Source organism: Protopterus annectens, chromosome 5.part0, assembly GCF_019279795.1.
Source record: "Protopterus annectens isolate FY-2018-M chromosome 5.part0, PAN1.0, whole genome shotgun sequence".
In the NCBI taxonomy this organism is placed as follows: Eukaryota; Metazoa; Chordata; order Ceratodontiformes; family Protopteridae; genus Protopterus; species Protopterus annectens.
Genome location: NC_056735.1, coordinates 1,618,077,799 through 1,618,090,798, shown reverse-complemented (window position 1 = coordinate 1,618,090,798; position 13,000 = coordinate 1,618,077,799). Strand labels below are relative to the sequence as shown.

Below are 13,000 nucleotides of genomic sequence, written 5' to 3'. Positions count from 1 at the left end.
CATCGAATTCTGGTAACTATCACACTGACAACACACCCTAAGATCTGACCCAGTAGTCAGGGACTTGGGGATACAAATATACAGTAATCTAGCCTTTGACAAGTTACATGTTTACAGTAGTGAGGAAATCATTCTATGTTGTGCAACTCATAAACAAGAGTATGGCATCCAGGTCCAAGGAAGTTACTGTTCCACTGTATTCAGCATTCAACTGACCTATCATTAAGAACAATGCCCGTTTGGTATGTGCTTTACCAGGCATATCCACCAAATGGAACGTCCACAGAGGTTCCCCATTAAAAGAATAAAGGGCATAAGTAACATGTCTTATGCAGACTGCTTTAAGGCCTTACCCATATATTCTGTCTCCTAAAGGCTGTTGAGGGGAGATCTACACCTGGCATAAAAGGCATTGTCTGACCCCACACTGATGGACCTCCTGCATATATGCAAATCAAAGAGCATCAGAATTACCTATTCTAAAGACTTAAACCTTACCTGTGATATAAATGGAACCTGGAGAGGCATGTATGTATCCCAGAGACTACCCCTTCTCTGGAACAGGCTTCCCATCCACATGAAGCAGAGTTCCTCCCTAACCCAATTCAAGTGTAACTTAGATAATTGGATGGGGAATATGAAATTCATCCCTGGTTTGGTACCTCTGTCTCTGAAGGACACAGGCAGCCTGTAAACAGTTCGTCTCCCAGGCCCCCGCTTGCAAATGTTTTATGTCCCAAACCCCTGCTTATCTTTAGCATGGGTACCAAAACTTACTAGAGATTTGGGATGCATGGCTAGGCTTAAAAAGGCCCTTGTGGTCATTAGTCTAGTCTAGTAAACAACTATGTGCCTATGAAAAATATGCCTGAACTGGGTACAAAACTAAGGGGACTAAAAACATTTTAACTGCTTGTATCGTGCTATCTATAGCCATAAAACAGAGCTTCCAATTTTACAATCTTTGTATTGGTCTCTTTCCACATATCCTTAGCTGCCATAACAGTATCCTTTTTAATCCATACTCCGAAGTACTTCATTTTATCATGTCCCCACAGATATGGGTATTGCTAAACCAATTTGTGTGTGGGTACACAGTTTACAGCTATTGTCTTTATCTTCATTAATTGCATTTATTTATTGACATTTGATTACTAAGAAAGTCCGACCGGGTAGAAGCCCATTTTCAGAGGCCCATGGAGAAAAGCTCCAAATTATTACAAAACATTTTAACAATAATACTTTTACAATCTTCAAAACTAAAACAAAAAACATCTGCAGTTTAAATAATTAAAACAAATTAGCCATAATAGAATAAAACATTCTTCATTAAGAATCAATGCAAAGTACATGACAATCATTTAATATTTAAAGAAATTTTAGACAGTTTGGACAGAAATTACAAAGGTAAGTTAGTGTAATACAAATAGGAATTTCAATATGAAGTGAGGGAAAACAGGATTATGGTATATTTAGGGAGAAAGTCAGATAAGAGAATTAGACAGCAGTAAGGAAGTAAGTGAAGAAGGGAGAGTAAGGAGGTTTAAGGAATGAGAAGGTACTTGCTCATATTTAGGGATATAGATCATCTTGGTTTTGAGTAAGAACAGAGTCAGATTTTAGCTAGGAAGTCTTTCAGAGTGGTTTTGAAAGCTGGGAGGGTGGGTATAGACCTAATGGATACAGGTAAGGAGTTCCAGGCCTTACCAACCTTGTACGAGTATAGACGGTGCTCAGCAGATTTTCTAGGTTTATAAACAGACAGGAGTTTTTGGTTACTGGATCGCAATAACCGATGGGAACATAGTTGTGTTGAATGTTTTTGACACTGGACAGGCAGATGGACCCTGGATAATTTTATAGGTGGTAAGAAGTTGTGTATATGCTAGTTGATGTGGCAGTTCTAACCAATTTAGGCTTTTCAGTGCTACACAGTGGTGGGTTCTGAAAGGGGTATGTACTTAAAATTTAGCAACTTTGATACAGCATTGCTCATGTTTCAATTTTTGTGAAGCCTAGAGGTTAGTAAAGATGGGAGTGCCAGAAAGAAGAGTGGGGAGGAGATAAGTAGTGGCAAGTGTAGTTTTAGTTGCATTGGTGAGAAAGTGTTTGGCTCTATAAAGCATCCCTAGTTTGTGATGGGTTTTTCTTATGCAATGTTGTATATGCAGGTCAAATATAAGATTAAAATCCACTACCACCCCTTAATAGTTTGCTATGAGGGATAATAGTGCTATACACCAAAATCAAGGAGTTGTTAAAGGAAGCATTCAAAAACAGGATTTGGAGTTCTCAGTGAGGTCTGAAATGGAGAAGAGTATGACGACAAACTGCTGGACAGGTGCCTGCCGCCCTCACAGAACCATTCACCGCACTATGGCTAAGAAGGATGGCTAGGGCAAGCCCAGAGCCAGATTTGACAGTTCAAACTGAAAATGGGATTTGGTGTATAAATCGAACAACTACCCCCAGAGTCTTAGCTACCTGGGTCAAATCTTGTAATATGTAGAAGAGAGTTCAGCCCCCTCAAAGTAAAGATGGTGGATTACAACACTCACTTACCAAATCTATCAAGAGTCTGTGATTCCTTGTTTGGGGGGGGGGGTAAAATCTAGTACTGAAAGAGTACATCACATTCTGTGACCAGTTGGGACTGTCCTGAGATAACAGAAAATCTTATCTTACATACAGGAACCATCACATTCAGGTTTTCCTCTCGCACACTATTACCACCTTAAGTAGCTTATCTCTACTAGGAAGAGCCACTCAAATAAAATATCTGGATGAGCAGAAGGCCTCCACCAGGATACAGTCAGATTAAGGGGGGAGGGGGGGAGGGATTCCTGAATACAGCCTCAACTGTGACAAACTCTACATCTTTCCCAAACATGAGGTTGTCAAGAGGCATGGAAGAAGAATAACCCTGTTGATCACTGTCAAGTGTCCAAGGTGGGGATACTACCACTCAATCCATGAGCTTTCTCTGAGACTTTGCCTTTCTTGCAGTCCCCGAATGGAAAAGTCCTGAACACAATAAAACTGTGTGAAAGATTTACAATGAATACCCTAAAAAAGGGATTCCAGTCCCTCTGTCGGAGAAAAAGGAAAGCAGAAGAAACAGAGAACAGTGTAAAGTGAGCCACTGTCAGTTATCACCCCAGTGATGGGCTTATACAGAGACATTTGCAGTGAGTACTCTGGTACCTACCATGACCCCAGTGCCAGACCCCAACTCCCATTGGTGCACTTTTTTGAATTATTTGGACTCTAACCTTTTCCATGGCAGAAATTAAAGCAAATGCAACAGCTATGTAAATGACACAAACTTTATGCAACAGCAAATAAAAATCAGCTATTTTCAAGAAATGCAAAAAGCTAAGGGGAACAAATTAGCATCAGCAAATAGCTAAAAGTGGAACTTACCAAAATGGAACCAATTCTCTAAGGGGAGGGGAGCTTCCTGACTTCATAAGAAAAGTAGCAAAACAACTACAAATCAATAACAAACATTAACACAGTAAGAGCTTAACTGGACATATGCAGGAAATATGAACATAGCAGAATTTTACCACACAAAAAACTGAAAAGCCTTGAGTCACCTTCTGTATGTATACCCACAGATGGGGTGATTGGTAAACTAAACTAATTTCATTGGATTACAATGTCCAACAACTTAACATTTGTCTGTTTCTAGGTGGAGTAATATTTTCTGTATAACCTCTTGCCACTCAGTACTTCGCATGGACATTCTTCTTGAGCTCTTATAAGCTGGGCTGCAATCAAGTCCTGTGCTTTCCAATCAGAGAATGAAACTAAATTATTCCTGGTTTAACTTCTCTAACTATTTTGGGTTTCTAATAGCATGACGGGAATGGACCCAATTACTAATTCAGGTTACAATTAGAGTTCATGAAATCAGTATCAGTTCAGTCATTTATGTTAGTCAGGAATGCTCTTTTCAGCACATGCAATGTGCCCTGAATTGCCTCAATTCATGTGGATTTACGTGTATTAGCAACAGATCTATGTACAACTGTAAATCTGTTTTCATTAGACCTGTTGCTCCTACTACTATTGAAATTGTCTGGGTATCATTCTTCCTGCAAATCCTGGTATTTTGTGTATTTCTGTGCATGTTGTTCTTCTTCTTCTTTCGGCTTTTCCCGGTTAGGGGTCACCACAGTGGAACTCCGGTCCGCTAATGATTGGTGTACCAATTTCAGTGATCAATGCTATTTTTTGTCTTTTTTTTCTATGGAGTACTGTATCTGGTTTTCTAACTTCTGTTTTGTTTTTTTTTACCTGTTTGTAATGGGTGATCCCATGTCATATATAAACTTAATTATTCTCAATAATGCTTTATGGGTCAATGTTTCTAATGCTTCTCAGCTTGTTCTATATTGGAGTGTTTGCACAATCCCCTGTACAATAGTCTTGACACATGATTATGCCTTTCAGTGTGTACAGGTCCTCTGCCCTGAGTGTATCACATCCAACAACAAGATGCATGACCGTTTCCAGTTCTTTAACAGAAACTGCATTTGTCCATTTTTCCCACCTTTTCAATATACTTTCTAAAAAAAAACACATGCGTAGTCCACCATTCTGGGCTACCACCATTAGCCTTTCATCTTCTGGGTTTGATTCACCTTCCTTAACCAGTCCAGTATCAAATCTTGGTCAACATGTTTTTGTTTCAGATCTCTACTGACAATTATATTTAAGGTTTTTCCAACTTTCTTTCCTTCTCATCTGATCCTGTTCCTTATAGCCTTTATTTCATTTTAGGCACATTCAGTTGTGGTCTGAATTTTGTCTGCTACTGGTTTTAATTTCCATTCCAGCTTGATACTGAAATGTTTATGCTACACTAACCAAAGATGTCATCTTAGACCTTTCTTCCTTATGTTTTAAAAGTTTCACCATGTTTGGATCTGGTGAGGTCAGCAAAATGAAAAGAATAGGAGAATTTCACTGGTGTCCTGACCAGATTTCCCACAGACACTCAGAGTACCACCTCAGGTCTCCCATGAACACAGATCAGTAGCCTAGTGGGACTAATTCAGTCAAAAAACAGAAAGAAATGAAAACTAACCATGTTGTATGTGTTGAAAAAATGCCAAGAAATCCACACCGGTAGTGAAGTCTGGCAAGTGAATTTCTTACTATCCATTTCAAAAACACATTACAAATGGCTGCTACTAAAAACTCAATCATAATCCTTTTTAGTACATGGGAAGATTAGCTGCTCCAATGTAACAGTGTCATTCGCAGTGCAAGATGTTTAACAGCTCTTATAGCTATTGGTTATTAGTGGCGCACTTTGCTTCTGAGTGCCACTAGTGTGGCAGAATGAGCTGTGTTACAGATTTAAATCATAACTAGATTCAGTGTACACAACTGGCTACAAGATTTTTCTCATATTTTTGCAGCATAATGACAGTGTTTCACATATTATATACAATTAACAGTTATGGATGCCATAATGACAGATCTGCATAGTCCTCAGTCCATCCAGTTCAAACAATTAAGACTGGATGCCACTGGTTCCGGTCTTCTAGACACAGGAAACTTTCCCCACACTAAAGCTCCTCCACTTACATATAATGCACAATATATCACACTTCCTGTCCAGATATAGTGTGCCACTTGAAAGTGCAACACAGCAAAATATCAAAATTGCACGTTTGCATGCATGCATGCATGCATGCAAACACACATTCTGTCATGTACACCACTGTAGTCCAAAGATACCACCTCTAGAGCTCATCCTCCCAGGGAGGGGGAAGGAGGTGTAATTACATAACTTTCATATCTGCCGCAGTCAGTCCATCCACTTCAAACTATACTGCCCCAAGCTTACCCCCCTAAATGACATCATGAAAGGATCATTTGAAACACTGTGGTCCTGAAAGACGATCTAGACCTTCAGATCACATTCAGCTTCTAGGATCCCAAGAAGGCATATTGCAGCTGCACATATATCATCCAAAGATACATTACTAAAATAGTTTGAAGTATTACTACTGTTCTAGTAGAATACAATGTAGAAGTCGCTAGCAAAAGTTTGCTATATTTTGAGAAAAAAAATTAATGCTTTCAGAAATCTGCCTAGACAGAAAGTGACATCTGAATCCAATTTAGTCACAGCATAAAATAAACAATTGAGAATCTTTCCAAAATGATTTTTTCCTGTCCAGTTAAAATCTCAGCTACGTGCATCCAGGACAATGCAATGTACATTCTCTTGTTCAAATTGCTTAGGAAATAAACAGACAAGTTGATATTCTGGTTTAAATTAATTTCAGTGGCTAACTTTGGTATAAAAGTACAGTTTGTGCAAGCAGGACCACTCTGTCTTCATGCAAGACCAAATAATGATGCTTAATAAACAATGCATCAAGTTCCAAGATCCTTCCTACTCACATAACAGCTACAAGAAACAGGGTCTTCCATAACAACATTTTTAATTCAATCCTGGATGTCCTTAATGGAGGAAGTGTTAGATTTACCATTTCAAACCTTAAATCCCAGCAGGGAAAGAGATCCTTGAAAGGGGATGTAATCTGAAAAGTTCCTTGGAAAAAGGCTTTGAGCAAATTTAGAGAGATATATGGAGCATTATAAATTTTTAGTGAAAATTATAAATAGCAGAAAGATGATCCTTAATGAGACAGTAACTAAGACACATAACAATGTTCTGAGAAAGGTAATCCAGGACAGTTGGAGCAGGAGCCAAAAGAGGAGTCACTTTCCCTGGAGGTGACCCATACTTCAAATCTAGCCCACTTGTTTTGGTCTTGCTTTGAAAGAGACAAGCATTTAAAAAGTATTGTGTAGGTAAGAAATAACCTTGGCCATCAGCAAAACCAGAGAAACCATGCAGTTAGTTTGATGTAATGAAAGTCTGGCTGTGGTCTACCAAACAGGAAAGTTAACAGAGTCTTGAAGAGTCTCAGACACTCAAGCACTGAAAGAAGATAAGAGCAGGGCAAGTAACTCCAGACCTTTTTAACACCAAAAGGGGACTATAAGAACAAGTCTGGGACTTGTTCTCTTCTGATTTCTGGATAAAACTGGTGAACACAAGAAATTGGATGGTGGGGATGACAAAGGAATCCCAGCAGACTTCTCTGGACCAGAGAATACCCAGGTTGCACCTCAGAGCAAAAATCGAGGAATGGAAGTTGCTCAATTTGATGCTGGTTCAGAACACAAACAAATCACAGTATGGCTTCCTCCAGTGATAAAGGAGTTTCCACATTACTGTCATGTTGAAGGATCACTCATGCAGTATCAGTAGACATCTGTTGCACCTGACTACAGGCGAGATAGCTTCTCCAAGAAAGTAGGCCTCATCCAGAAAGCCATAGCCTATTCCCAAACCCTCCCGACTACCTGACAAGGGGATGTGAACAAACTTCTCTCTGCTTGTTTATATATTATACTACAACCATACCACTATCATGTAAAGCGACTGTGCCCTGTGGGAGGGAGGAGGTCTTGTAATGCCTGCAAAGAGACAACTGCCTTCATTTCCATGACACTGATTGTGACTAGACACCTAATCATCTTCTGCTTCAGTGTTAATAAATCCATGACGAGAGTCACTATCGAGAGAGGAAGGTGGGAGAGATGGAATACAGAACAGTTAGGAGTGGATAGCCACCAGCAAAAATGATCCTTGCAGACTTTGGAAATTATTACGAAATCTGTAAGAACACCTGTACAATGAAATCACTTACAGTGGAGGGCCCAATTTAACAGCCTCAGACAGTACAGGATAACGAAATCAGGAAAACAGTTGCTGCCATCAGAATAATAGCTTTAAACAAGCAAAAAATCAGCTATAAGTGGATCCAACTGGAGAATCTGAGAACCCTTCCATTGTAGAGGAGGAACTTATTCAGGAGGTAGGCGGGCTTTCCAAGAAAACATGTCAAATGCACAGCCAAAGAAGGTAAGAGTCTGTAATGGCTGGGTCTGGCAGTAATTTAGTATTATGCCTAAAGACTGGAATAGTTGCAGCGAAGATTCCCTTGGAGAAACTAGACCCTCCATTGTCAGTGCAGCCAAGAAGTAATCATCAAGAAAGAGGTAAAAACTTCACCTCCTTCAGTTTTCCATAACCATCACCATACAGTTTGGGAACACCCTGTGGTCTGACTCGAGGTTAAATGGAAGCACATATTTATAGCATGTCTGGTACTAGTGCATTTTTAGGCTGAAGTGAAAAAAGCTAAACAATCTGCATGGATACCATTTCTGTAGATTAGTAAAACATTTTCTGGTTTCAGTTCCAGAGCAAATACGAAGGGACCTAGACAAAACTGCATTGGAACAAACTGGGACCAGGCAAAAATGTTCTTAACATATGAGCCATTGCATGAAAATGTATTACCAAGAAATGGAAGCAAGTTGTTCTACCCACCATTGCTTTGTGGTATCAACCACTGTTTCATCATTTTCATTGTTTTCTTCTAAACAGTACAGATGACAAGTGTAGTACAACTCATACTGCTCTATAAACCTGAGCAAATTTTTAAATGGAGCAGTCTACTGCTAGAACATTTTAGAGCTTTAATTTTTATTAAGACAGTCCCCTGCTGTGGTGTTTACCATTATTTTGTTCTATGAAAATTATGAGACCGTGTTTAGCAGTCTCTTGCAGAAATATTCCAAGAACTGCGTAATATATGATACCTCAATATCAAAATATCTTTGACATTTATTTTATATATATATATATATATATATATATATATATATATATATATATATATATATATATATTATATATGTGTGTGTGTGTGTGTGTATATACACGTGTATATATATATATATATATATATATATATATATATATATATATATATATATATATATACACACATACATACACATACATACATACATATATATATATATATATATATATATATATTTTACACACACACACACACACACACACACACACACACACACACACACACACACACACACACATTCAGTCTTGTTCACCACAGGGCTTCTGTTTCCTTCCCCTCTTCCTTTGTATTCTTTCCCTCTCCCTTTGTTTTTGTGGGAAATTCAAAACATAACATATTAAATAAATGTACAAACAAGAAAACTTCACTGTATATCAGACAGGAGAGAGATAATTCATCTGCTGAGATCATACTATCTGGTGGTATACCATATGCCATAACATAATGGGCTTGCAGCTTGCCCTGCTACTAAGCAGCCCTTAAAATCAAGCAGAGTGGAGATGCAGAACAGATGAATGCTCATCTGAATTTCACTATGCTCAACACTGTTGTAAACAGCAACTGATGCAGGAGCAATACTTATTCCTAAACTAACAAATGAGTTCCATCTGTCTTCTGTTCCCTTAAATGGAGGAGACCAAACTACGTATACAGAATGATTCACTTTCATTATGGCAAATGCTGGTGTTCAAGAGGAAATAATGGCCTCTTGTGGACAACTTAGGAAGGGATACAATGACTCATTACAGAGTTATGAGGAGTGGGGTGCTGGTAGAAATGTGGATGCACTCTAGGCAATGATACAAGCTCATGGTAAGCACTAATTAAGAAAAATATGAGATGACAAGAAATGAGCAACACACAGTGAGGTCTTCCATAAATTGAGCATCTTGTTTACATGTCCAGCCTGTTTTTGGCTAGCTGGTGACACAACACTAGCAGGGAAATTGGAAGTAAGAGCAGGCAACTTAGAGAAGAAGTAGACACTAGCTCTTACTGGAAACAGTATAAAAAGTGCTAACCTGAAAAAAGTAAGCAAAATTGTTTACACATTCAGATGTTTAAAGTTCACAAAATGAGTAAAAGACTAAAGCACTACACCCACTATTAGAACAGCTGTAGTTGATATCAAAGTTTTAATGGTCTGGACCCCTTCTCGATGAGTTTCTACTTGCAGTATATTCTCTGTGGTCTGAGCTTTAGGGTGAATATCTCAAGGGAAGTTTCAGTTGGAGTCAGACCGCCAAACACCTAGGTCCTTTGCAGTGGGTCGTGATGTCATTTATCTCCTATAGATATAGACTCTGGGTCTAATTGCACCAGCTCTCTGTAGGAGGTTGAAGAAGTTAAAAGCAATAGAATCAAAAAATCTCAGGAGGCTGTTTCTTTGTATCAAGTTCTTTACTGGTGTTGAAGCAGATGAGCGCTAATCATCTGCCAGAAAACAAGTAAAAAACTTGATATGAAGAAACAGGTTCCTGAGATTTTTTTTACATTTCACACTGCTTTTAACTACTTCAACCTCCTACAAGAGCAGGAGCAAACAGACCCAATAGACTCTACCCACAGAGAACAAATGACATCATATGAAATGTACCTAGGCATGTGACAGCCTGACACTGACTGCAGCCCTTTGAGATCTATACCCTAAAGCTCGGTGCTGTAGTGCTCTGGTCTTTTACTTGGTTTGGCTCACTCCTAGACCCCCAGAAAGTGAGACTGCCAAAACCCTCAAGAGCAACCTGCAGCTGTGAAGCACCATTGTTATTAGTTTTGCAAAGTTCACAAAATACTGAAGTAAACTATTTACCTGAAAGATCTGAATAGGAGTCTGCATGAGATGAACTCTTTCCCTTTCCTTTTTTCTTCCCCATTATAGTATTTTCCAAGTATTAATTGGCTTCTGCTTTAATAAAAAAAGAAAATAAATCTAATTTGTTTGTAAGTCTGTCGATCTTTATCAGCCATATAACTTATTCAAAGAAAGTCAATACAGTCAGTAAACTAGATGTCAATTTTGATGGCCTAGATCTGTCAAACGATCATTAACTGGTACAGTTCTAATGCATTACTAACAAGCAGCCTTGTTAACCAAGTGTCACTATGAATTAGTACATTAATGTTAAACAAGGAGAACAGGAAAATGAACTGAACAGGTTACATTTCAGGAAAAATAATTTTATGCAACATACACTTTAATTAGCAACAGAAAAATGGTTTACAGCATATCCATTAACATCAACCTTTCAAAAGAGCAAAATGACTCAAGACTGTGAAGAGTCCTGACATGTCAAAAAAATAAAGCACAAGTTACCTTTATTAACAACGAATTCTGGAACTGGCGGTTACACTTTTAAAGAATTTCTGCAGCATTACTTTGTCTCCTACAGAGCTCCCTCCCTAATATGGGGAGGGCTGTGGCCCCCACACCTGTTACTGACTTACAGTAACTAGATCTCTTTACTGTGAGAAGAGAAACTACTCAGAAGTATTCAAGTCTCACATCTGGCATATATTCTCCCATTAGCACCTACATTTTTTAGTATTCTGAGGATTGCAGTTTCGAACTTTAAACATGCACCCCCTAGCAAATAGCTGTGCGACGGACTTACCACAACAAAAGCTTTTTGACAGATTCATGGTTTCAATGACCTGGCACAGTGGTATACAGGGATGAAGCCCTAACTGACATAAACAATCTGAGATCAGTTAAAAGCTCAGATTTTGGAAGAGCTAGGCAGGAGAGATTGGCAGTGATCAGCCAACAGTAGCTCATCCATCCTAAGGAGACAGGAGGTCAGACTCACTAGAATTCCAGCAAATCCTGGAAAAAAAAAGCATAAGGGATCCAGTAATAAGACATATTCCCACAGTAGCCTTCGTGAAGCATGTGAAAGAACATGCATACTCACAAGGGAAGGTGTAGCAAGTGTCTTCACATCAGCAATCAAGGAAGGGTTAGGTCCTAAAAATAGAAAAAAAATCCTCATGGCTGCATGAACAATGACTGTGTCACAAATCACTTTTACCTGGGTGATGGGGAGCAAATAAAGGAGAGATGGCAGCTAGATGTTTGGCAAACCAGAAAATGATCAAGAGAATACAAAAATAAATAAATAAATAAATAAATAAGGCAGCTTCTTTTCATTAACATGAGTCTGACATGTGACACAAGAAATTTAGTTTTTCAGCACTAAGAAGGCCTGTTCTAATGTTAGCTCATGTCTGTACTGTGCCTGGTTGTTTGTTGGACTGGCACAGTCTCACAGTAAAAGGCACGTTGTTCAGAATCATTAGTTCACCTAGTGGTAACAGGGTTGCCAGAAGATGTTGGAGGCTAAGGGGGGGAGGTCTAGAGGGGCACTTATTGACCTGAAAAGGCATTTTTAAAATGATTTAATATGATAAAATAAGCATACATGTAACATGAGCTGCATACACTGTGAACTGGAGTTGCATTAAAGAATTATTTTGTAATTTTACTTGAGCGTTCTGTGAAATTATGTTACTGTCTCTCTTTATACCATTCCAAGCCCAAATGTGAGACATACTTTCACCTGAATGCATGGTCTGAGTATACTGATCACATGATGACGTGACCTGCTACATGTCCTCATAAAACAGGTACCTAAAAGGAATTAAGACCCTATCACCCAGGCAGTCGATTAAAGATTACTGACGTCGAGGTGTTTCAAATACCCCTGCGCTTGTGTGAGTAGATCAGTTCTGTGAGGAAGCTTGCAGTAATTGCCCCTGGCCATTTCCAAAAGAAGTGAGAACCACGGCTGCTTTGGCCAGAAGGGAGTCACCACAGTGATCTTGGGGGATTCCTTCAGAGTCTTCAAAAGTACACTGGATATTAGTGTAAAGACTGGAAAGGCATACAGGAACACTCCTATCCAAAGAAAAGAAAAGGCATCTGTCTTCCAGGCCTTCTTGCACGGAGTCCTGGAACAGAATTTTGACAGTTGAATCTTCAGAGACGAAGCAAAGAGATCTACTTCAGTAACTCCCAACAGATGGATCAAATCTTGGAAGACCCCCGGATTTAGTTTCTATTCGTGAGGGTTTGCCCTGGTCCAGCTCAGCTTGTGTACCACATAATTTTGCTCTGATGGAATATAGAATGCCTGTAGAGTAAGACTGTGCCATGAAGCTATACCTCAAGCTAACATGGCTACTCTGAAAAGTGGGCACAATCTGGTTCCCCCTTGCTTGTTAATGTACCATAT

At 39.0% G+C, this 13,000-nt stretch overlaps 1 protein-coding gene across 5 annotated transcripts in view; it reads right to left on the bottom strand.

The window, feature by feature from the left end:
• The window catches only part of USP16 (ubiquitin specific peptidase 16), a 1,120,218-nt gene that overhangs the window by 1,089,055 nt on the left and 18,163 nt on the right, over window positions 1-13,000 (bottom strand). For 3 of the 5 annotated variants that reach the window (XM_044071387.1, XM_044071384.1, XM_044071385.1), the window contains one exon: window positions 10,579-10,674. In XM_044071387.1, the coding sequence (XP_043927322.1) occupies window positions 10,579-10,642 (64 nt within the window). In that variant the 5' untranslated portion in view covers window positions 10,643-10,674. The remainder of the gene's footprint in view (window positions 1-10,578; window positions 10,675-13,000) is intronic. The other 2 variants (XM_044071383.1, XM_044071386.1) reach the window with 1 other exon arrangement.